Genomic DNA, 24,167 nt, shown 5'->3' with positions numbered 1-24,167 from the left:
CCATCATTACATTTATATTTACACGTGTGAGGAACAAAAGCTATAGATATCCAAAGAGATGCATAATGAGAAATGAAAAAAGTCAGCAATCCGACTTCTTCCATCTACTTGAAACTGTTTTTTTTTTTTTTTTTTTCAATCGACCGTCATCAAATATGGTACATCTGAGACCTCGGTATACAAGAGAAAAATGCGGCACTATTTAATAATTGTTAGCTATGAGGCTTCAAATTACGTTTGAAGAAATGAAGCCTTGTGACAGCCAAATTCCAGGCCATCTTCATCAATCAGAGGTTCCTTCTTAGCATGGTAAGGTTTTTCCATTTACACAAGAAAATACCGGCCCGGTTTTGCACCATCATTTCTGCGGACTCTGAGGTCCAATTAACCGTATGGAAATCTTCATCCTCCAATTTAAGATTCACTTCAAGCTGTCCGATTCAACCACACCTGGGGAGAAGAGGAAAAATGGGAGTCAGCATATCATAAACTAAGCTCAGCAAAAACAAGCCTTAATTCCCCAATCAGGGGTTTGGCCCCAGAAATCCCTTTCTGCCATCGCAATTTGTCGATTTATCAAGGGCCATATCATTTATTCAACCATAGCCACATCGCCTATGTATGCATACCCGTGAAATGGCAGGAAGATTCCAATGGAATCCCCAAGACAGTTGAATATAAGCCCTATATTTCTTTCACCCCCATTATATACACAGGGTAATTTGTTAATAGAATGGCTCTTACATCAATAAAGCCAATTGAGAGACGATGAAATGTAAGAAACTACATGGTGGAAGCTATCCACTAAAACTGTGCATTTGTGTGTGCTTGTATGTCACACACCCAGATGCAAGAATGCATTCATCTCCCAGTTTACATGTCATAGGCATTTCAGAGAAGTTGGTAAGAAAAGATCTACTAGTTACCAGGTACTGAGAGTTTCAGCTCTGTTTAGTTAGCAGTTCAATGTCAGCTCCAACTTCAGCAATTTTGGCATCTTTTGAAGCCTTTGCTGCTTTGGCAATGGTCTCAACATCAAAATCCAAGGCTATTCTTTTCACAAGACCATTGAGCATCTGTAATACAGAACACAGTGACAGCATTATTAACTAAAACAATTGGCCAGTTCAAAGGTTTATATATTACACGGATACATAAATATGAAACCAAAATATGGTTTCAATGCAATAAGAACTTGCTAGCAGTTAAGTTTGTTAAATTCATGTTGAATAAGTTCTCCCCACTGAATCTTTCTCACTGAATTTCAGACTTTCTCCCTATTCATGCTTAACATTATATATCCATCTTTACAAATCCACAACATTATGTACACAAATGTAGTTTGCCTTTCGGACACAAAAGAAACTTTGCTAAGGGCATGAGTCTTTATGGTGTTTCCAAGATATATGTTAAATTTCTGAAAACATCGAGCATCACTTTGCCAAGTGACCAGTGCACAGGTGCAAATATTTCCCTCAAAATCCCATTATCATCATGTGGTCCAACTTCTTTTCAAGTTAAACACGGCACAAACTTCTCATGCATTCACAAAAGTATGTAATAGGCCAGCACAAAACTTTATGTTCAGACATTAGGTGCAGCTCAAGCGCACTCAAAATTAAGAAGTTTGACCATTTTAGACAAGCAAAATCAGAACAGTTTGTCTTTGGGTCAATCATTTCATACGTAATGTTTATATGTCGAAAGCAAAAGCAAACCCTTTAAAAATATATAAAAGATGGCCAGATCTTCAATAAATCAACCACTACTTTCATGCATAAATATAAACAGAGTAATCAATGAATAGCAGTGATCAACACCCCACCCCCCACGCAAAAAAAAGAAAAGAAAAGAATACCAGTGATCCAATGGCAACTAAAGCACGGAACTTTGAATCAACTTCTAGATTTTCCTCTTCTGCAATCTGCAAAAGCAAAAAAAAAAAAAAAAAAAAAAAAGCCCTTGGTCTCATGATGCATCAATTTTGATGATTCACATTTGTAAAAAGCTGTAGAGATCATTAAGAAAATAAAAATAAAAAACCAATGCAATCCATACATTTGCAAGTTGGGTGATAATGTCGATAAAACATACCTCAAGAGCTGCTGAAAGAACTTGAGATTGACCTTCTTGATCCTTCTTTTCGATTAACAGCACAGCATAGCTGTGAAGCGCACCAGAGAAAAGCTGAAGGTCAACGCCAAACTTGGCTAGTTGCAAGATAGTGTAATAATGATAGCAAATATAGAACTTTTAGAAAACAAAGATATGCCTGAACTTAAGTTCTATCTTCCGTTTTCTCCAGGAATGACAAGAACATTACAATATGCATAAGGACCAGTTGCACAAGCTACCAAGACAACTAGGTCAAAAATAAATTGTGCTGGAGGTGTTTAATGATCCAATCTAGAAAGGTGCGGGCTGTCCCACTTTGGACAAATCATCTCCTTTAACAATAGGACAGCTGCAAATTACTTACTTGAGTATCAAAGTAGAATAAGACAACTGCAAATTCTTATTTGGAGATGAATAACAACTTGAAAACGCATCAAGAATCTGCAAAATCAGTTCAAAAAATGAAACAACATTTGTATATATAAACTGAAAACAATCTCAGTATGACAAGCTATCTATAATTGCCTTAACAATCATCCAAGTAAAAAACCCTGGAAAATGATATTTTAAACTGAGTAATCGAGTAACACAGGATATTTCTTACCAAAGAAAAATGCATTTAAGGAAATCATTCAAGAACCTTTTCAGGTAAGTGAGTATATCAAAGAGAAAAGAAACAGTAATTACACGATCATAGGTGTATTCCCCAGATTATACACCCAAAAGACCAGATAAAGAAGCCCAAAGATACAAGGAAAGCAAGAAGCCTAGTCAAACAAACAGAACAAACTGAAAAGGGCACGGAAATCAGCAAAGAAAATCCTGGAAAAAAAAAAAAAAAAAAACATACTACTTAAAAATGGAATCTGGAATGGCAGGACCTTTGCAATGGGAGGTTTTGCTGGATTTCTTGACATGAAATACTTCAAGAACTTGCTCATATCAAATAACAAATCTGGTCCAAAGGACTGCTAAAATCATGTTCTTGACATATATGGCTATATTCAAAAAGTTATTGTTGATTATATATTGATAGCAACCATTAGTACCTCAGAGTTATATCTTCACATCAATCTCAAAATGAACGAGAATATTTAAGCATAAAAAGTTGGGAGTCTGTGAGAGTTAATCACAAGAATTTTGGAAGGAAATGATGTTTCTATGTCAATCATGAAGGTTAAAAAGATATGGACATAAATGTATAAGCTAGGATTGCTCTAGAAACGAAAAGGTTAAAGGGAAAAACGCTTGAAGCCAGTTATAAAACATTAGTTCCCAACAGAACCATGAGAAATGTTTTAAGAAAATAATTTAAAACAACAATAATGAGAACATTGGGTATAAAATGCATAGGTTAAAACTATTTGATGTATATAGGCAAAAGGGGCAATTAGCAAAAGAATGTTAAAACCATAATCAATACTATGCCTAGCAGTAAACACAGAGACAGACACCAATGCCTGCCCACCCACCCACTGCATGCGCCGCGTGTACACTACAAACAAACAAGCAACACTCAAAACCAAACTTAGGCCACTGCTTGGCATGCGTGGTCAAACTATGAAAATAAAAATAGAGAACGGATACCAACCTCACTTCGATTTTTATATAACAAGTTGTTGTAGCACGAATTTTTAAATAGATTAGTTACTAAGCGGATGCTCGTTAAAATATTTCCAGGAATTGCAGGCTTCGCAGTGACTTTTTTGATCATTTCCACTAGTACATCTGCATAGAGCACACAAACTCAACAGTAAAGATCAAATTGGTCAAGAACTAAAGAAGCATCCTCATAATTGAAGTTACCTCTAAACCTCAACAACCAGTTCATTAAGATTTCAGGATGGTCACTCTTTTTTCTTACAATAATTTCAGGATTTTTTTTTTCTATAAGTAATCAACAAATAATTTCAGGATTCTTATATGTGACATAACTAAAAAGCAATAAAATGATCATTTGAATGATCAATCTCTGAAATAAAACATAACTGGGGCTCATCATTAACTTAGATACCATTTTCAGCTTCAAAATGACCGAGAAGTACAGTTGCCCCATCTGGGTGCAGGAGAGTCATCCTCAAAATATCAATAACTGCAGACAGACAGTTTAATATCATCTAAGTGAGCAAAAATATTTTCTTTAAAGTATAAGATTATTTCTACTTTGAAAAATCAAGCATAATATGATAAAATCACAGTCCAATATGATCCAAGAAAACGTGAAAATCAAAGCATTCAGTATTTGACATAAACAACACATTCATTAGTCAATAAACTAGCATATCAACTTGCATCTGAGTACAGAAATCAGTAGAGCATAGAGCTCCATAATTCTACTAGAAAGTAAATTCGTTGCACTTCATTACGATAGAAGTTTTATTTTCATATGAATGAGAAAATTTTCTTTATTGATACGTAATAAAAGTTTTAGAAAAGAAATAGGAGTAGCCACATACGAATTCAAAAATAGGAAAGGTGGTCTCAGGGAGAATTTATATTCTATTTGAGGAAAGTTTAAAGCAGAACCAAAGGACAGCCATGAAAAATCATGTAGAAAGCTCCTCACTAGCTTTTAAGTTAGTACTGTATTATATGATACTAATCACATCAGAGAACCTCCAACTCATGCAGAAGCCTAAGAAGTTTGGCATGCTAACCTGGAAATATCATTGCAAGTGGCCATGAATTTAGCAGTTTCAGCAACAACGCAATATCAACATCTGCAAATTTGCTACAATGATAATGTGATGTGTCCTTCAAAATTTTGACGATGGCACCCAGTCTGGAAAGCTCATGTTCTGTCAAAGACAAATTCTTTTTTTCCTACAAAATATTGTAAATAAATCCAAGTTAACCAGGAATATACTAAGGTAGAATTACAGAGCTTTGTCAAAGAAAAATTATTCCTTTCCTATAAAGTGAAATTTAATTTTTTACGTGTCCTTCAACCATGTAAAGCACCTACCGGATCAGAGAGTACAGCATTGTTAAACTCAGTAATCTTTTTGAGGATCCCATCAAACTGAGCCACATCAAAAACAAGCACTCCTTTCTGGAAACAAAATAATTGAAGAAGAATGCCACGTAAACGACCACATGAAGAGATTCAATCTACCCAATTTACGGACTCAACCAGAAATATATAAGATATTTAAATAATGATTCCTAAATAGATATGAAATCAACAGTACTAGTCTCTGAATATAGAAACGGAATAGCAAAATAAACTCTGCCTAAAAAGCTCAGGGGGCAAAAGAATATGCCCTTAAAAAGCCTTAAAGCCAATTACTTGGCATAGCTACCAAATAATGGAACGTATAAAATATATGCATGAAAAAAATATAAACACCACCAGCAAAGCAAGAGACATCTGTACAAAAAAACTCATAATCTCCCTATACCTGACAATCAATACAATAGAAAAGAAATTCAAAAAATATCAGAGGGAATAAATTCAAGCATAACCTTCTAACAGAAATATGATGCAAAAACTATAAACAAATAATTATTTCAGAGGAAATCAATTATCACGAAGTACTAACAAATAAGTCAACAACTCAACTCAAAAAAGTGTTATACAAGGGAACAGAGCCATATTAGACAGGTGGGAGGGCCAACAGCCTCCTTTGGTGAAAGTGGTGTACGGTGCATTGTAGAAACCTACGCTATGTTCGCTATGTTATATCTTTAGTGAAAATAAATATAATATAAAATATTTGGCCTTTTTTTCTAAGCATTAAATATTTGGATTTTATAATCACCCACCCAATATATACTTTTGGGCAAGTTCCCTAAACATGAACATGCAATTCCTAAAATGCATCTTTAACCCTCAACTAAGACATCCAAACCCATTGACACTAGACTGTAAGAGCATACCTTAGGAATGTGCTTGAAAGTGGGTTTCGATGAAGCAGCTGCTATATAAACAAGAATATGGAAGAATATTAGAGCCACAAAGAGTCTCATATTGGAGGTTGTGAAGTTAAGGACATAACAAAGACTAACAGTAAATTTAATTTTTTTGAATAATCCAAATACACACCAGATATGTTTGAAGGTTCTCCAGGAATATAAGCATTAGCTGAAATGAAAAACAGAAAACATTAATCAAGAAAAAAAAAAAAAAAAAAAAAGCGACCTCATCAATGACCTCAAATGTTAATGACATAGTGCCACAACATGATATTTACCACCAGTAAAGGGATCACGAAATGATGAATTAAGGGTGAAGTCCTTTTGTCCGGAATTTTGGAGTATAAACTCTACAATTTGTTGCCGATAGGAAAGAGGAAGATTCTCCTTGAGAAGCCACTTGTCTGCGGTAGCATACGGATTATCTGGAAATATCTAATTTTGTGTTATTTTCTCAAATTAACAACTACATCCATGATTCACTAGCAGTCCACAATGTAGTTAGTTTAAAAAAAATACAACTAAGGGCTAATAACGTTAAGGAAGACAAGCACTTTCAATTTTCTGATACTACAGTAATACAATAGCATCAGTACTGAGATGTGTGAGATCTCTGAGCAAAATAGGGAAAACAAAATCAGCATTATAATGTAACAAGGTAGAAAGGAAAATGAAGAACAACAAATACAGCAATTATAAAACCACCACAGCTGAACACAGGGTTGAAGAAAAAAAACCTGATCGATTATAGGGCAGCTTACGAATAGGCTCACCATCTCCAATATCAACGTCAAATACTGAGTAAAAAAAAAAAGAAAAAGAAAAGAAAAAAGGTTTCAAGTTGTTTTCAACAAAAGGTCAACCATATTAGAAGTTGCCAAAGAATATATGACACTGACCATAATCATATTCAATTCCATCAAGAACAGGACGCTTCATGTTGTCATCTGGTCCATCAACAACTTCACCAATCTAGAAAGAAAAGAAAAAAGCAAGACTAAATGTAAAACATTCTACTATCAAAAGGTGAAAAAAAGCAGGGGAAAGGGTGAAAAGTAATGTACACACTGGTTCTGTACATGTCACAGTAAACTAGAACTGTCACCCTTTTACATCAAAAAGAACCATCACTTCCTACATTTTCCTTCAGAGAAGAGAAAAAAATGTAGAAAATTTCCAGTCATTGTCATCTGCTATTAACAAAACCAAAGAGATTAGGGCTCACTAGCTAATGCTTTTTAGGACTGTTTTTTGGTTTTTTGCTAAAAAGCAAAAGCATTAACAAACAACTCCATACATAAAACACTCAATACTACTTTTACCTTTATGTCACATCACAACCAAAAAGCAAAAAGCATCCTTTCAAAAACATTAGCAAACGAGCCCTAAAACTTTTAAGAACTTACAGAGGATAGTATTCTAACCAAACATACAACATAGGAAAGAAAAGGAAAGTGTATATCATGCGCCAGATCAGCAACCACTTAATGTTGAATGGGAAATATAACCATAATGCAAATGATTGATATGTTTATTAGAATGAAACTGTAAATTACTTTATCCCACTTTTGTTCTCCCAAATTCCATGCATATGCCACACCATTGTCACCCTCTCTGACAACTTTTGTCTGCCCATCACTGGTGCCTGATAAGACAAAAAGGAAATACAATTTATATAAAGTAGTATAGGACAGCAATCAGGTGCAACAAATTAATCTTGTACAAACATTTGAACACTGAGTTTTTTCATATATAAGAAGAATAGGAAAAAGAAAAAGCCACTATGGTACTAGTTGTGGAAGCCCCTTTTCTTCTTATTTTATTTAGAAAAATTTGAAAAGAAAAACGAGAAGGCATAAGCCAAGGTGCATGTGACCTATACAAACAAAAAACGTTTCCGCCACTTTGTTGATATAATTTTTTTGACTGATTTAGTAAAATGGTTTTATACTGACAACATAGAATCATTAATAAAAGAGAAGAATAGAAGTCTTTAGTTTGAAAATTTATTTTCAAGAAAACTTGTCTTCCTCAACTTGAAATAGATCTCTCAACCTAGCAACTGAACTGAAATATTTTCATTCATTCGAACTAAGAAACATTGAACTCAATGTTTGTAGGAAAAAGTACAATTAAAATCACACCTGGAACCTGTAAAGCATCCAGCCCTGGTAGATCATCCAGCTTCAATCCTCCAACCTTCTTCCTAATGCAAACAAGTCACAGCATGTAAATAAGTCAAAACCAACAAGTAACTTTGGTCAAAATGGAAATCAAACATCGTAGATCATAAAAGTCAGAGAAAGAATTATCTGAGACCAGAAATACAATTTTAATTACAAATAGGCGGTGAGCTTTGGAATTCAATCAAAAGTTATGATAATTAAGAAATAAAAGTTCAAAAAAGATGTTTTAAGATATCTTAAAAAAAAGTGATGTCTTCGAAAAGAAAAAGGGAAAAAGAGGGATGTCCCTAGAATACAAAACCTAATATATTAGAATGTCACAGAGGATGATTATCTAAATTCCATTGATTCCAAAATTGCAAAAAGCCCATACAGTTCATCATAGACTGAAAGCTGATGGAATATTATACCTGCTTTGCTTGTAATGAGAAATTTGGGAAGCATATGACTCGAGTTCTACAGAGTCGGAAATCTTATCCTGATGTACTGTCCAAATACGTAGAACTCCATCTGAACATGCTGTTGCAATATCACCATTGTCCAAGAATTTGACATCCCAAACACAACCAGGATGTTCAATGCTCTGAACACAAACACCATCTGAAACATGACATGATTTGCTAGGTAAACATCACAAGACATATAATATAGGACATATTACACTACACAAAAATCACTTAAGTTTCCTTGGAGTGGGAGAAAAAAGTAAGATTGTATTTGAAATGAAAAATATAGTATGGCCCAAACATGGCTAAACCTAAACTCTACCAAGCTTATTGAGCAGAAGGCCATCACTCCGTGATTAAAATAGAATCCAGAAATCCAACCGAGTTAGAAAATATCCCAGCTAATTAAAATTTCCGAATGAACAAGAATTGCATGTGAGAATCGCAGATAACTTCTCCAAAATAAGCACGAAAACCAGATAAAATCACCTTTCCATATCTTTGCAGAACAATCTTCACTACCACTGACAACAAGTCCAGAGACATGTGAATCAACTGAATAGACAATGGAAGTATGACCAGCCATCTCCATTAATAATTCACCACTTAAAGCCCATAACCTGATGGAGCTGTAACAACGGAAATATTAAAATTAGGGCACCTATTATGCAAAACAAATAAGGACAAGATAAATTTCAAATTTCATATGAGGAATTGAAAAAAGAAACGAAAAATGAGAAAAAGATAAATAAAAACAATATTTTTGAGAGGCCAAAAAGAAGCTTGCATAATCAACAAATATCTGCAACCAATTAAATCACCAAGGTGAACCCTCAATTAAGTAACATGAAAACCCCTTACTAGCATTTATGTCCTCAAAATGACAGAAGTAGGTAGGATATTTTCTAATCACAAAATTACTATACAGACATCCATAAGAGGCCTTTTTTTTACCAATCCATAATCAAGTCACCAAGCAAAATGTAACGTAGATTTGCATTAGAACCAGATTCAACTTCCATATGCTTCCTATTAGAAAACGTAATCTACCTAGAAGCAATCTTGATCCAAATTTTCAAAAATGCTAGATGTATTTTTCCCTTGCCGTCAAGCTAAATTCATCATGTTGGTATACTTTCCTATGTTTTGTTCTCGATTCTAGAAGTTTCTTTTGCTCTGATTGCCCTCACTTTCACATTAGCCATTGACTCTTAAGAAATGCTCTTCATGAAAATGTACTCTAAAAGTATATCCCTGAAACAGAGCCATCAAATCAATAAGTTAAGGAAAAATTATTGCAACCACAAACCCACCCATCATGTGATGCTGAAAGGATTCCCACACCAGACATCACTGCCAAACCTCGAACGGTATCTGCAAATCCACAAGGCATAAAAACATGCTTAAGCTAATAACTGCCACACATTTTAAGACCAAAAAAAAAAAAAAAAAAAGCCTATGAAAGTGCATCACGTGATATCAACCTTTGTAATTAAAACAAAAGAACCCTGAAAAGTTCACACTTGAAAAGCTTTCACAGGATTTTGCATTTCATGGGAGTAAACAAGCATGTTCTAATTCAAATATCTATCCTGTAGGTCAGATAATTGGTATTATGAATTGTAAGCAGGTGTAATTATCACTACTAACAACATACATTTTTTTATTGGTAAATGGGACTTGAATCCACAACCTCACCCTAAACGTTGCTACAAAGGGAGGAAGTACCATTTGAGCTACAGCTCATTGGCCACCACTAACAACATACACTGTCAAGCATAACATACATCTCTCCCATCATTCTTAAGTCAAGCCATACCATTATTACATTTATGAATAAGCCCAAATCAATTACAATGACAATCAAATAACATCCATAATCTAATTATTTTTTGATAAGTAGCATCCATAATCTAATTATTCCAAAGAACTATGAAGTCCGCCAGGGGGGGGGGGGGGAGTGAAGCAAATCTTAAGGGTATGAGGTGCATAACTCACAATCTGACAGATCAGCTTCACAAAACTTTGAGATTTTGAGCCCAATCCTTGCCTAGGAAAGACCCCAAAATTTTGAGGCTCTCACATTTTTATTCATTAGTAAGTAACAAAAGCACCCAATGGGTCTCAGACCTCCCTTCTCAACCTTCACCATTTTTTAAAACGGGGAGAAGGTGCTATTGAGCTAGAGCTCCTTGGCAAGACTCTCACACCTTTTTAAAAGTAATAAAAGTGTTACAACTACCTAGAAGGCCAAAAATCTTATCCCACTAAGTAAAAGGAGCGTCATCTCCACATTTTTTAGTGATTACACCATGTATAGGACTAAAATTGAGAGGATTATGTACATAAAAATTTTAACCAATTATATATCATTAAAATCCAGGCGTTATGAAGAGTATCTTCCACTTCTGGCTTATAGAGGGGAAAAATTCAAAACAATGTTGGCAAATTCTACATTTATTTTGATTCCCTACATGATTTCAACTATTTGAAGATTATAAAGTATGATTAAGGAAAGGAAAGTGAAAGAAGAAACATACCAGTATGCCCAACAAAAGTGCGTATACATGTCTTTCCTCTCCAAAGTTTTAAAGTTGTATCACTTGAACCTAAATCATGGCAGAAAACAAATCAACACCATAAGCTGTTACTCAAAGCAATAATTGGATCTAAGCATGTGAATCTGATATCTAAATATCTAGCATATCAGCCATATACTGAATATGTTATACCCGTAACAAGCTCGCCTGAAGGCAGCTTTATAACTGCTTGGATTGGTGCCTTATGACCATCCCAGAATTCTATAGATTGTCCATTTCTCCAACGTCTTAAAGTACTGCACAAAGAATCCAATTCAGATCCTAACTCAAATTATTAAGAAAATATGTGTATAACCATAAATTGCAATTAAAACCCAACAAATGGAAATACACAAACAATATATTGTGTATTGGAAATAAAAAGTACAATTCAAATAGCATGGATATTCTGACAAAAAAAAAACTACATTATATGTGGTCAATGATTAACCAAGTGACAAAATTTGTTCTTTTATTGTCTGATTGACACAATAATTGCGCAGTTTTTGCTAAGAAATTGTTTTTTCTGTTGATAAATAATGTATACTTAATCAAAGCACAGAGGGGAGCAGTTTTTGCTAAGAAATTACCAATAGCAAGTTGTGCAGTTCAAAGAATAGTCCCCTTATTGACTCTTCATATGTCTAGAAAGCTCCATAAGTGATCTAAAAGTTGCTTTGATACGCTTCTCATAAGAGTAGACAGCAGGCATCTCTTTCCTATTTTCCATTTTATTGACTTTTTAAATTTTAAATTTGTTCTTTTTTATTTGGGCCTTTGGCAGTCTTCTCATACATGATAATGTAGTTGAGTTATGCCACTCGGCACTTCTCAAATAAATGTCCGCTCAACCAAAAAAAATAAAAATAAAAAGTAAAGATTGAACCAGCTAATTTTTCTATGACTAAAAACATTCATTGAGAAGAGGGAGGGGGGTTGGAGGAGAACCAGCTCAAATAATATCGAGAAACAATATTTTCTTTTCGTAGCCTTGGAAACAAAATTCCTCAGTGTAAACACTTGCAAATCAGCTGAGGTTTACACCACTCTTAATTATCAACTCAACAAGTTAACAACACAGTCTTTGAAATACACACTTACTGATTCCTGTTTACCACAAGATTGGTTGATTAGTCATGTCATCCTAGCAATCTTACACAAAAATTCCGCTCAAGCACAAAATTGGTAAGAAAATCAAGTGTTTGCGCATCGACAATGGGGGAGACAAACTCACCAATCAACCGAGCCCGACACAATGTCGCCATCATCCAACGCAACCCCAGTCACCTGCAATTGGTGACCTTCCAGCGTCCGCACCTTCTCACCGGTCCTCAAGTCCCACACCAGAACAAGCGTGTCCATGCCGCCGGACACGATAGCGCCCTCCGGGAACTCCTCGTTCGGAAAAATCCACGCCAACGGGCCCACGAAGCTGGTGTGCCCCAGCAGAATCTTCGATGCCGCGTACTTGCGCTCGTCCGACGTGTCCGGGGACCAGAACCGCACGGTCCGGTCCCGAGACGACGTCGCTATGCCCGCATTTCCACACACACAAATCCCACGTACCTAGTCATCGCATTTTACACAACATCGAATTCAATTTCAACACAAATTAAACGCGTTTGCCAATGCTAATCTTCACGAGTTTAAATCAATTCAGAGAATAGCTATAAACTTGAAAAGAAAAATTAGAAAGTTATACATTAAAATTGAGGATTAGCAATCTTTACAAGCTCAGAGCAACTTAGAAGTGACGAAGATTATCGAATTTGAAAAAAAAAAAAAAAAAAAAAAAAAAAATCGGAAAATGATTTGACAATGTTATGAGTTTGAAAAAGATCTTACATCGTCTTCGTGGCCTCGGAGTTCGCAGCGCAATTGGTACTCTTTGGGATCGATCTCCATGAGAGAGTTTGGAGCTCTACAGAGGGAGAAAGAGTGGGGTTTTGGAGCGAAGCAAACAAGGAAGCGAAGTAAGCATCAAGTAAAGACTCATAAACACCAAAGGGGCGATCGTGGGCCGAGGCCTACTGGGCCCACTCAATCCAGCCCACATTTCCCCAGGCTTCAGCTCACATTTTCCCAGCCTGGGCTTCTCATATATTTATTTATGATCCAATTGTTATTTTAAAAATTATGTGAAAATGTGTGGGTAACGCAGTTACGTACAGGACGAGATATCGTTACAGGTGAACGGCGTTATTGGTGGCACTTCATTCATTTGAAAACAGAAGAAGAAGAATCTAGCAGGGGATTCGTGGCAAAACTCGTAAGGTTCAAGCCAGGGCCTCGTAGTTGATAGGTCCACAGTCTCTCGGATGCTTGGAGCTTTGTAGAAGCACCAAGATTCAAGAAGCAGACTTTTCCTTCTCAAATTCGTAAGCAACTCTCTCATTCCTATGACTCTGTGCAGGCTAAAACCCCGTTTGGTTGCCGAGAAAATGCGCGAAATGCCAAAGAGGTAAAAAGATACCCGAAACTTCGAATCTTCGTTTATTGCTCAGAAGCTCCATCTGATCCAAAAAGTAACTCAGAAGCAATGGCTCGGTTGAATCCTTTCATGCTCTGGAAAGCAAAAGCAAAGCCAAACTGAGATTCGATGTTTTGTGCACTTCACTTTTGCTTGCTTTTCTCGGCGACCAAGTGGGGTTTACATGCATTTACATTTCGTAATGGAATCTGATTCAGATCCGTTGGTTTCTATTTGGATCACGTTTCTCCTTGGATTAAGATTGTGATGTCCTGCTTTATTACTTATTTTGGATACTTGGGAATATACAAAGAAAGTGAAGTACGAGGTTAGGTAGAGCTTCATAATAGAAATAAATGTGCGCTGTCTGTTTTGGGAATGTGTTGGAATATTTATCTATTAAAGTAGTTCAATACGTTTTTTATTTTTTATTTTTTATTTGATAAAATAATGTAAATTTGATTTGGGTTTCTCTTTATCTTTTGAGTGAAGGTTTGGAATTTGGATGCCTTGTGGTTTTGGAAATGAGGAGTAAACTAATTGATTATTGAGTATTTGAGTGTGAGATTCTAATAGCTTTTGCCCCCCATCATTGATTGAGGTTTTTTTTTTTTTTTTTTTTTTTTTTTGTCAGTTAATTTCATTTGGGCCCCATATGATATCGAATTTGATTTGTCTTTGTAGCTTATATGCTTCAAAGCTCATTCAATACTTCAATGGGCGTGGCATTCTTGATTGGAAGTGGTTCTTCTGCATCTATCTGTCACTCTAGGATATTTGGTTTTTATGGTCTAGATACGAGTTCACAGATGGCTACATATTTTATCTATTTCCTTTAAATATGCTTTGGAAGGGGGGTGAGCTACAATGGTTTCGATAGACTTGTTGCAATTCATAGGAAGAGAAATGCACTAATATAATGTTACTTCATGGGGAGCAACTTGCATAGAACTGGCTATATAGTTTCAGCAATTTGGCAAGATTCAGCTTCCCTTGATTACAAGCTGTATCAAAGTGATACGTAAGCTTATATTCTATGGATATTTATGCTATAGAAGTGACAATCAATGGGCTAATTTGTTTGTCGAAATTTTAATAAAAACTAAAGCTTCTGGCTGTCAAGAGCTTTCACATTTTGCAAGTTGTGCTATTTTTGCTGCTATTCCATGTTAATGAATTTCCAGTTTTTGAGCATATCATTGCATATGAATACGCTCTTAGAACAATTTTCCTGAGCTTACCACACATATTTATCTTGCATGACACGTGACTTTGCTCAGTCTCTTCCTGGCTCTCTTTCTGCAGGATAATTCGTTAGTGTCCTGGCTCTCCCCATTCCACGGATAGCTTCCTTACATGCCTTTGTTGTGCAGATGCAGTGGCCAAAATTTTGATAAATTCCCCTCCTGTGAGGGTATTTTATCTTAACTAATCCACTACTAGATCGCACGACCTGGATTTTGTCAGCACTCAAATCAAGACTGTGATTCATTGTATGATACCCTTGTTTCACTATCAGGAGCTTGTTCATCTACATATTCTCTTTCCACAATTGATGAGTCTCTGAGAGCTGATCATACCATTAAGAACATCTTGAGTAGGTAAGTTATCTAAGACAAGTGGTTACCCAGGTGCTGCAGCTACCTTGGACGGGAGGTTGTAATTACATTTTAGAGCGCATGGAAGATCTTAAGCATCTAAGTTCAAATGAGGGAAAAAGGCTTCGTGATTTTACTCCACTAAGGTTGTGTAGGGGTTTGATGTGTATACTGGTGCTACTTTCAACAGCGTTCGTTATGTTGGTGTATTTTGGCTTTATGAGTGCTGTTATGTTGCGACTTTTCAGCATACATTACAGCAGGAAAGCAACGTCCTTTTTCTTTGGTGCTTGGCTAGCTTTGTGGCCTTTTCTCTTTGAAAAAATAAACAAGACTAAAGTTGTTTTCTCTGGGGAAACTGTTCCTGCAAGGGAACGCGTTTTACTTATTGCAAACCATAGAACTGAGGTTGATTGGATGTACTTGTGGGACCTTGCATTGCGGAAGGGATGCCTGGGATACATAAAGTATATTCTTAAGAGCACTTTGATGAAATTACCATTGTTTGGTTGGGGATTTAACATATTGGAGTTCATCCCAGTGGAGAGGAAGTGGGAGGTTGATGAATCTGTCGTGCGCCAAATGCTTTCCACATTTAAAGATCCTCAAGATCCCCTGTGGCTTGCTCTTTTCCCAGAAGGCACAAATTTCACGTAATATCTTGTATTTTTTCTTCTTACTCTCTCTTTTTGCTTCGATAAGACTTGGTATGATCTGAAAAGAATCAACAAGATGTATTATGTGGGTGTATGATAATTTTGTGGTTTTCTCTGGAAATTTTAGGGTGCATAACAATGCAACCTTAGGCTGTCATTTGTAAATTCCATGTGTGCATCTTGTTTTCATCCTTTTCTTGAAAACATCATAGTGTGTACCATGATAGAAATGTATCTTCCTGTGTCCTATTTCTTATCCATATTTCTAGTAATGTCTTATAATTTCCTCCATCTCTCTTGTGTAGTGATCAGAAATGCATTCGGAGTCAAAAATATGCTGCTGAAAGGGGCCTACCAATCCTAAAAAATGTGTTGCTTCCGAAAACTAAGGGCTTCTGCACCTGCTTGGAGGAGTTGAGGGGCTCTTTGGATGCAGGTTGTCTTATATGTGTGTGTAAATGGATTAATGTTTGTTGATCCACTCTTTATTAACTATTGTTCATTAAAATCTGAGTGAAAGTTTTATAGAATTTTCCTGGGTTAGCATTTCGATGATCTATCATGTTTTCATTCCTGGTCAATGGCCGCATTCTTAAACTTCTGCTACTACTCACAAATTTTTTTTCTTTATTGTTGCTTTCAAACATGTAATAGGTGTAAAATGCTTTTAAACCTAGAGTTTCTATAGCAACTGATGTGTATCTTGTTGATGACAATTTTGTGTATCTTGTTGATGACAATTTGTGGAAGTTAAGAAAAGAATATGAGTACCATAGGAAAGTATAGATTGTTGTCTCACCTCACTATCTCAAAAAAAAATTGAGCTCTGCTTGTTTCTTCCTATAGTTGTATGCCATAAAAGCAAGCATCTGCATAGGGTTGCTTTATATGGGTTAGGAACAGTGCCTCTCATTCTTATAATCTTTTTTTTTTTTTTAGTAAGTATCTCTCATTCTTATAATCAAAGCTGTTGGAGGCATTGGCCTTGTGGATAGTTGTGGGGCTTTAGTCAGACATTGGACCTTGAGGTGCTTTGCAGCCGTTGTGAGTTTATATTTTGAAATGTTCTCTCATTGTGATTATTCATGATCAGACTTATTGTGTTTCCAGCCAAGCTTTTCCTGACAATTTTTGTTACTAGTATGACCTTTTAACATTTGAGATGATGAGGACAGATTCAACATGTAATAGGTGTAAAATGCTTTTAAACCTAGAGTTTCTATAGCAACTGATGTGTATCTTGTTGATGACAATTTGTGGAAGTTAAGAAAAGAATATGAGAACCATAGGAAAGTATAGATTGTTGTCTCACCTCACTATCTCAAAAAAAAATTGAGCTCTGCTTGTTTCTTCCTATAGTTGTATGCCATAAAAGCAAGCATCTGCATAGCGTTGCTTTATATGGGTTAGGAACAGTGCCTCTCATTCTTATAATATTTTTTTTTTTTTTAGTAAGTATCTCTCATTCTTATAATCAAAGCTATTGGAGGCATTGGCTTTGTGGATAGTTGTGGGGCTTTAGTCAGACATTGGACCTTGAGGTGCTTTGCAGCCGTTGTGAGTTTATATTTTGAAATGTTCTCTCATTGTGATTATTCATGATCAAACTTATTGTGTTTCCAGCCAAGCTTTTCCTGACAATTTTTGTTACTAGTATGACCTTTTAACATTTGAGATGATGAGGACAGATTCAACGGTATTTGGATTCTCAACATTACAAGATCTATACATGCTTTGTGATGGCTGTTCATTTTTATATGCAGTAGTGGGATCCTTTTTCTAAGTTATTAAGTTTGATTGAATTTTATCACTTTATGGTGATATGTTTTCCAGTATAGAAATGAGGGAATAAAGGATACTACATAATTGAAGTGAAAGGAACTAAGCATGTATGATCTGCTTTATTGTTTAGATTGTATCTTATTTAATCCAACCTACAAGGCTACAAGAGCTTTTCTCTTATATGCTGACTCATGCCAGCATTTCATATGAAAGGTCACTACTATTTATTTAAGCTCTTACCCATACATGATCGATAATTTTAGCAATTTCATCCTTGATGACTTTCTTGTGGTTACTCCTTAATATCTAAATGGATTTGTATTTACTGCAGTTTATGATGTAACCATTGGCTACAAGCATCGCTGTCCATCTTTCTTGGACAATGTCTTTGGGGTGGACCCTTCTGAAGTTCATGTTCATGTTCGACGGGTCCCTCTTGACGCTATCCCAACATCTGAAGACAAGATTTCTAGTTGGTTAATGGATACTTTCCGTCTCAAAGACCAGTTACTTTCCAATTTTTATATTCAAGGCCATTTTCCTTATCAAGGAACAGAAGGGGATCTTTCCACAATGAAGTGCCTTGTTAATACTGTGGCAGTTCTTGTCTTGACCAGCATTTGTACGTTCTTCACCTTTTTCTCCTCCATCTGGTTCAAAATGTATGTATCTTTGGCCTGTGCTTATCTCGCAACTGCAACTTACTTTAATATCCGACCACTGCCAATTGTTGGGCTTTTGAAAGCTTAGTCTCATTGCAAATTATACTGTATTGAGCAGGCACCGTAAACATGTACCAACACTGAGTTCTGTTGTCGTAATTTTGTAGTAGGGCTCGAACCCAAAGGTTGATGTTTTTCGTCTCAAGTGTAGTTATATCCATAATTGAGACAAATTCCTAAGTAATTCACAATGTGTATGTACAATCATTGAATATTCCATAAACGCATAAGTTGTATGTATCCTCCCCTTGTTTTTGTTGAGTATATACGTGCGAGTGGAAAAAGATTGAGTTCCACATTGGAAATATGCCAGTATCGTTTAGTTCAAACTCATAGGCTTAAGCTTTTGAGTTTAATGGTGTTCCAACATGCTATATTTTAGTCTCACTAAAAGATTTCTCAAGGTTTCAATCTCACTTGAGAGTTTCTTTTCTTTTGCCATTCTTTTCCCTCATCACCTTGATCTCATAAGCTTGCATTATGTAAATGTTTGGCGCAAAAGTTTCAGCAGAAACTTGCGTTGAGCTTCCCAAATCTACCCTATTGAATTGAAGAAATTTGTAATTCTCAAAATGAATGATGCTACAGGTATTACAAATTTTACTTTAAATTTTCTTATAAACTGATGTGATAATTCGTAATTGGCAAAATAATTAAACAAGTTAGTGAATGACTTGTTAACATACCCTTTTAATTATTTCACCAATTATAAGGTGTCATGTTAGTTTGTAAAAAGATTGTAGTAAAAATTGCAGTATCTCGAGTATTTTTCTCCTCAAATTACATGAATGGTCCTTTTGTTTGTCCTACAATATTTACAAGAACCCAACATTTAATACAAAATCTGCGATCTACTATTTAATGACTATTTTGAAAAACTATGAACATGGTCCAAACAGAAACAACGTACAATTGTTCCCTAAACATGCATAGAATGAATGAAATCGAATACCAGTCTTACATTATTTTCTTGAACATGAATCCATTAGTGTGGATTCAAGATACAACCTAAGAATCAAGGAATATCATCATCATAAACCATAAATATAAAAAAAAGGTACTAACATAACAACAGTTACCATGCATGGATCATATTTTAGTTGTTGGTATGTTTTATGATCCTCTGCAGAACCACAGTTCTTGCCCTTCTAATGTCCCGGCTGCAAGTATCAGCTTGCATCCCCAAATCCTCAACATTTTTCATAAACACTCCCAGCTTCTTCTTAATCTCATCTATTGCAATCTTCACTGCTTCTTCCTCAATGGCGAGCTCTGCAATCTGCAAGAGCGACTCGATCTCGATTTCCAACCGGTCGATGAGAACCCGGATGTTGTCCAAGTCCTTAATGGCAACATAGGTACCAACTTGCATCGAGCTAATCACTTCCTTCTGTCCTTTCAAAGCATTTTCATAGTTCTTCCACAAAGAGTCAATCCACTTTCCCATTGAGCCCACAGGAATAGCAGTAGCAGCAGCCAAAGCTGCTGCAACTGGCGGAGCCGCCATGGCTGCGGCCACAACAGAGCAAATCAACACGGCAGCAAATGTAGCAACAAAAATTATACTTGAAACCTTCCTCCAAACATGAATGTACCTAAGCTTCTTATCGAGCTTGTTCTTCCGGAGTTGCAGCTTCTCAAGCATAAGTATCTGGTGCTTATACACAGACTCAAAGATTTGGAAAAATTCTTGGGTGAAAGGGTCACCAGCCTCCTTGAAATTCTTCAACTCCTGCTTAGTCCTCTCATACCTCTTCCCTCCCATTTCAGTTTCTTCATCAAACTTCTGAAGCGCGACAAGAATCAACAGCTGATTATCCCGAGCTCGCTTCAGGCATTTCTCCAATGCTGTGCAGAAATCTAGAGTCTGCAAACTATTCTCGAAGTACTCCTCGACGAGCTCAAACAGCTCCTGATTCTTCCATATATCTTTCTTGCATTCCAATATAACTTTAACGACCTCCTGGTTCATCTCCAGGAGACATTCTGTGACTTCTTTCAAAGAATCAAATGAAAGGGCTCGCACTTCAACTCCTACCGCAAGAGAGTTGATCACCTGATTGGTTCGTGCTTGAAGGGTGGTGTCGAAGTATTGCAAATCGGCGTCGAGCTTGCAAGCCGCCTCATAGGAGCTCAATTCAGTTGTGTACTGTAAATTTGGATTGAGATTTACAGCAGACGACGACGACGACGACGTTTCATGGGTCTTCTTGCTCATATTGCCTCCCATAGCTAGCAAGAAAAGAAAAGAACAAAAACCAGATTCAAATCCCCTGTATTTAAACTTCTTTTTTTTTTTTTTTCCTCTATGCAAAAGCCATGAATTCAACAAACAAGTTCCTTGCCAAGACAGAAAATGAAAACCCAATTTCTGAAAACTCAATTTATGAGCAAAATCCTATATATCCCAGCTTATTTATAAGAATAAATAAAGGTATGAGAACAAACCCACTTCACCAAACTAAAAAAATATGAGCCTCCCAGGGCATCACACTTGGCAAATCTTATCACCACAAATCACCGAATGAAAGATAACTTTAACGACCAAAAAGGATATTTAGTCCCAGAAAAAGGAGATAGAATTAGGAAGCTTAGCAATTAATAATCAAACTGGAACGAGTTTATGACCGACAAAGAAAATGGATGAGATAAGTGACGGGATTTGTTCAAAATAAGGAAAGAAACGTGAAAGCACGGGTGTGTGAGAACTTGAGGTGAACGAAGAACGAAGAGGTACCGTCTAGGACCAAGAAATATGTGGGGTGTTGGAGATTTGAGAATATCTTGCACGCATTAGAAACCTGAGAGGGTTGGACAATCTGAAACGCGAATTTAACGCGCAAAGCAACGGTTTCCAGGCAGAGAGAAATTATGGAAGGCGGCAGAGGTTTCAGCTCAAAGACTTTTGACTTTTGCCTTGATATGAGAAAAACAAACCCTATTAATTGCACAGAAAGTCAAAAAGAAGTATTCCCGAGTGAGAAAAACAAGCGCACTAAATCACTTAATTGCTGCGGAAGTCACCTAAAAGATAGCCATTTTTGTTAGGGTTTTTTTTCTTTGTTTGTTCGAAAAGTGTTCTGTGTAACACAAACATAAAAATAATTAATTAATGAATACTCTATTATACCCATTTTACACTAATTATATATTAGCATGTGTTTAAATGATTTATATATATATATATATATATATATATATTTAAAACACGACACATCAATTAACAGTATGAAAATTTTCAAAACCCGAAGGGTATAGTCGCCGTCGCCCGGCCTGTTTCGATACGTCTCTTATTAATGTAATTAGTATAATAATAATTTATGTAAATGAGATGTAGAAAAAACGTGTGTAATATCAAATTTTTTTTTTTTTTTTTTAATGTCGAGTTACGTGGGCTTACATGGGGACGCAAAGATTATTGTATATTAATGCTGTCAATGACCATAATACCCACTGCCTGGTTTGAGGATCTGACGATATGTGATCCTTGTTTTTTTTTTTCTTTTTTTCTTTTTTTGTTTTAAAAATAAATAAGGATAAGCTTGAAATCGATCTGAATCATCAAAAAGCATTAAAAGCACGCAAAAGAATAAATAAAATTGCAATGCTGAAAAAGGGTTCCACGCAAATATTCAAGCTAGCTTTACTACTGTTTTTATGGAACACCACTTGTTCTTGTTGAGAAGCTTTGAAGAAACAAGTTATACATACGAAGGGCATATGATTTTGTCACTTCAAGGGATCGATATATATAATTGAAGATAAATTGTAAGAGAAGCCCCACAATTCTTTTCTCCCTACGTTTTCTCTAGAGTTGCAGGGTTTTCCTCCCATCCATTTCAAGCAATATAATTCACTCCATAAAATTGATATATATATTAGTTTGATAAAAAAGAAAGCTTTGTTCTAAAAATGGTTGAACACCAAAACGGCAAAACCCCAGAAAAATGAAAGAAAAATACTACCAAAAACCCTTTGATTTACAAAGATAGAAGGTTTAATATAATCCCAAAAGAGTTGTTTAACAACATTTTCTTTTTTTCTTTCCGCTTTTGTATTCTCTTTTCAAAACACAAAACACTAAAAATTATTTTCACATCTACGTCATATCAGAACACTTTTCTGACTCGATTTCGTAAAAGTTTCTTGAGTAAATTACAAAAACAAAAATGATAAGAAGTGAAATATACCTGATGATCGCAGTTGTTGAAGCCTGGTAATATAAACAAAGCAGCTCGATCGAAAGTAGTGGGAATAACTCACAGCCTGAAAGGAATAAATAACTTGGGACCTCAGATGGTTGAATGTTTTAGCAGCATTGTGGCACTCTCTCTCTCTCTCTATGTATATATATATACACATTCTAATCTTTGAATTTCAAACGATGACTTGGTGTCCAAGAATCAATTTGCCCATTTTGTGTAACTGTAAGAATCGAGACAAAATTACAGAAACGTACATGACTAATTATTAAAAAATAAACTAGCTAGGTTTTTCTTTTCCTGAACAAAAATTCATTAAGATTTAAAATTGTTAAAAAAATGTATAGAATACGTATAAAAATTTTGTATTAGATTTGTGTTGCTAAGAATTATCTATCATTATTTTGCGTATCAGGTTCGAATTGTGTCGAAGCATGAGTATAAGACTATATAGGTCAATCATAATCCGACCTATTGAATTAAACGCGTCAAACTCTTCAACCATAACTTTTTAATTTCGTTTTGAATTTGTGTCCGATTCACGAGTCATATCAAAAATTGTCAGCCTTAATAAGTAACAAAGAAATATCATACATATATATATATATGTGTGTGTGTGTGTGTGTGTGTGTGTGTGAAACAAATTTAATTAGTTGTATTGCTTAGTTATTTAAATTGCTTATGATTAACTCCCAAAAGTATATTGTTAATATATTCATTAATTAAATAAATTCATCATTTCTAATGGGCTTAAGCTTTAAGATAATTTGTGGTTTAATATGGTATCAAAACTAATGTCCGGACAGCATGGAAAAAATCGACGGAGGAACAGGTGGACGAGGATGGGGCTGTTGTGGAACAATGCATAACTGCTTCTCAAATTCGCTGGACAGCACCGACTTACGACATGTACAAGACTAATTGGGATGTGTCGGTGAAATCTGCTTCAAGATATTTTGGGGTGGGAATACTTGTTCGGGATTATATGGGGAGGGTTTGTGCAGCTTCCAGCTCTAATTTGGGTGGCTGTCCAGATCCTACTGTTGCAGAGGCGATGGGTGCTCTCCTGGCTGTGGAATTTTGCCGGGACCTAGGCTTACAGAATATCATTTTGGAAGGAGACTCAAAATCAGTGGTTCAAGCCATAAAAGGAGTTTCAACATGAAGCAATTTTGGACAAATTATTGAGGACATCCATACCTTACTGCCGGGCTTCAGAAGATGGGAAGTGGAACATGTTCGAAGAGAGGCAAATGAAGCAGCTCATATGTTGGCGAGGACAGGATTTTCCACTGGGGTGTCTAGAATCTGAATAGAAGAAGTCCCGGAAATCATTCATGATGTAGTTGTTAGAGAGCAAGTTGCTCTTGTTGGTCTAGAAGCTCTTTGAGTTTCTTGGTATTTAGAGTCTCGTGGCTCTAGATATTTTCATGTATCCCTTCAGATTTTTTTAATAAAGATCAGTACTTCATTCAAAAAAAAAAAAAAAAACTAAT

General features: G+C 35.8%; 3 protein-coding genes across 8 annotated transcripts; 1 reads left to right on the top strand and 2 right to left on the bottom strand.

Moving 5' to 3' along the window:
- Window positions 1–27: 27 nt before the first annotated feature.
- On the bottom strand, window positions 28–13,192 carry LOC132181281 (uncharacterized). 2 transcript variants are annotated; one of them, XM_059594426.1, is made up of 23 exons: window positions 13,087–13,192; window positions 12,476–12,807; window positions 11,395–11,498; window positions 11,203–11,271; window positions 9,976–10,036; window positions 9,152–9,291; window positions 8,627–8,816; window positions 8,175–8,236; window positions 7,587–7,675; window positions 6,930–7,002; window positions 6,768–6,827; window positions 6,309–6,455; window positions 6,161–6,199; window positions 5,995–6,035; window positions 5,081–5,167; window positions 4,773–4,938; window positions 4,130–4,207; window positions 3,707–3,843; window positions 2,480–2,556; window positions 2,095–2,164; window positions 1,859–1,924; window positions 927–1,076; window positions 28–450 (listed from the first exon to the last, which is right to left on the bottom strand). In XM_059594426.1, the coding sequence occupies exons 1-22, from the start codon at window positions 13,144–13,146 to the stop codon at window positions 942–944; spliced, it is 2,283 nt and encodes a 760-aa protein (XP_059450409.1). In that variant the 5' UTR covers window positions 13,147–13,192; the 3' UTR covers window positions 28–450; window positions 927–941. The 2 variants fall into 2 exon arrangements, with proteins under 2 accessions (XP_059450409.1, XP_059450417.1); XM_059594434.1 differs by having other exon boundaries at window positions 5,995–6,032.
- A 256-nt stretch (window positions 13,193–13,448) lies between these two features.
- LOC132167532 (probable 1-acyl-sn-glycerol-3-phosphate acyltransferase 5) lies at window positions 13,449–18,724 on the top strand. 4 transcript variants are annotated; one of them, XM_059578534.1, is made up of 4 exons: window positions 13,449–13,619; window positions 15,017–15,962; window positions 16,271–16,401; window positions 18,079–18,724. In XM_059578534.1, the coding sequence occupies exons 2-4, from the start codon at window positions 15,391–15,393 to the stop codon at window positions 18,495–18,497; spliced, it is 1,122 nt and encodes a 373-aa protein (XP_059434517.1). In that variant the 5' UTR covers window positions 13,449–13,619; window positions 15,017–15,390; the 3' UTR covers window positions 18,498–18,724. The 4 variants fall into 4 exon arrangements, with proteins under 4 accessions (XP_059434517.1, XP_059434519.1, XP_059434520.1 ...); XM_059578536.1 differs by lacking the exon at window positions 13,449–13,619 and adding an exon at window positions 13,642–13,702; XM_059578537.1 differs by lacking the exon at window positions 13,449–13,619 and adding an exon at window positions 13,765–14,039.
- Window positions 18,725–19,408: 684 nt separating this feature from the next.
- LOC132163708 (UPF0496 protein At4g34320-like) lies at window positions 19,409–22,752 on the bottom strand. 2 transcript variants are annotated; one of them, XM_059574081.1, is made up of 2 exons: window positions 22,660–22,752; window positions 19,409–20,701 (listed from the first exon to the last, which is right to left on the bottom strand). In XM_059574081.1, exon 2 carries the CDS (start codon window positions 20,697–20,699, stop codon window positions 19,566–19,568), a length of 1,134 nt encoding a protein of 377 aa, XP_059430064.1. In that variant the 5' UTR covers window positions 20,700–20,701; window positions 22,660–22,752; the 3' UTR covers window positions 19,409–19,565. The 2 variants fall into 2 exon arrangements, with proteins under 2 accessions (XP_059430064.1, XP_059430072.1); XM_059574089.1 differs by lacking the exon at window positions 22,660–22,752 and adding an exon at window positions 21,207–21,345.
- Between the last annotated feature and the right edge of the window lie 1,415 nt (window positions 22,753–24,167).

This window comes from Corylus avellana, chromosome ca1 (genome assembly GCF_901000735.1).
Source record: "Corylus avellana chromosome ca1, CavTom2PMs-1.0".
NCBI classification, from domain to species: domain Eukaryota; kingdom Viridiplantae; phylum Streptophyta; class Magnoliopsida; order Fagales; family Betulaceae; genus Corylus; species Corylus avellana.
This window is presented reverse-complemented; position numbering and strand designations above follow the sequence as displayed.

What these genes read in the sequence shown, in the direction of transcription:
- LOC132167532 (XM_059578534.1), top strand. Translation starts at nt 15,391, where the DNA reads ATGGAAGATCTTAAGCATCTAAGTTCAAATGAGGGAAAAAGGCTTCGT. An exon ending in CCAGAAGGCACAAATTTCAC is followed by an intron (nt 15,963 to 16,270) that starts GTAATATCTTGT and finishes TCTCTTGTGTAG; the next exon opens with TGATCAGAAATGCATTCGGA. An exon ending in GAGGGGCTCTTTGGATGCAG is followed by an intron (nt 16,402 to 18,078) that starts GTTGTCTTATAT and finishes TATTTACTGCAG; the next exon opens with TTTATGATGTAACCATTGGC.
- LOC132181281 (XM_059594426.1), bottom strand. Translation starts at nt 13,146, where the DNA reads ATGGAGATCGATCCCAAAGAGTACCAATTGCGCTGCGAACTCCGAGGC. An exon ending in CACTTTTGTTGGGCATACTG is followed by an intron (nt 10,037 to 11,202) that starts GTATGTTTCTTC and finishes GTGGATTTGCAG; the next exon opens with ATACCGTTCGAGGTTTGGCA. An exon ending in GGATGCTTTACAGGTTCCAG is followed by an intron (nt 7,676 to 8,174) that starts GTGTGATTTTAA and finishes TTGTCTTATCAG; the next exon opens with GCACCAGTGATGGGCAGACA.
- LOC132163708 (XM_059574081.1), bottom strand. Translation starts at nt 20,699, where the DNA reads ATGGGAGGCAATATGAGCAAGAAGACCCATGAAACGTCGTCGTCGTCG.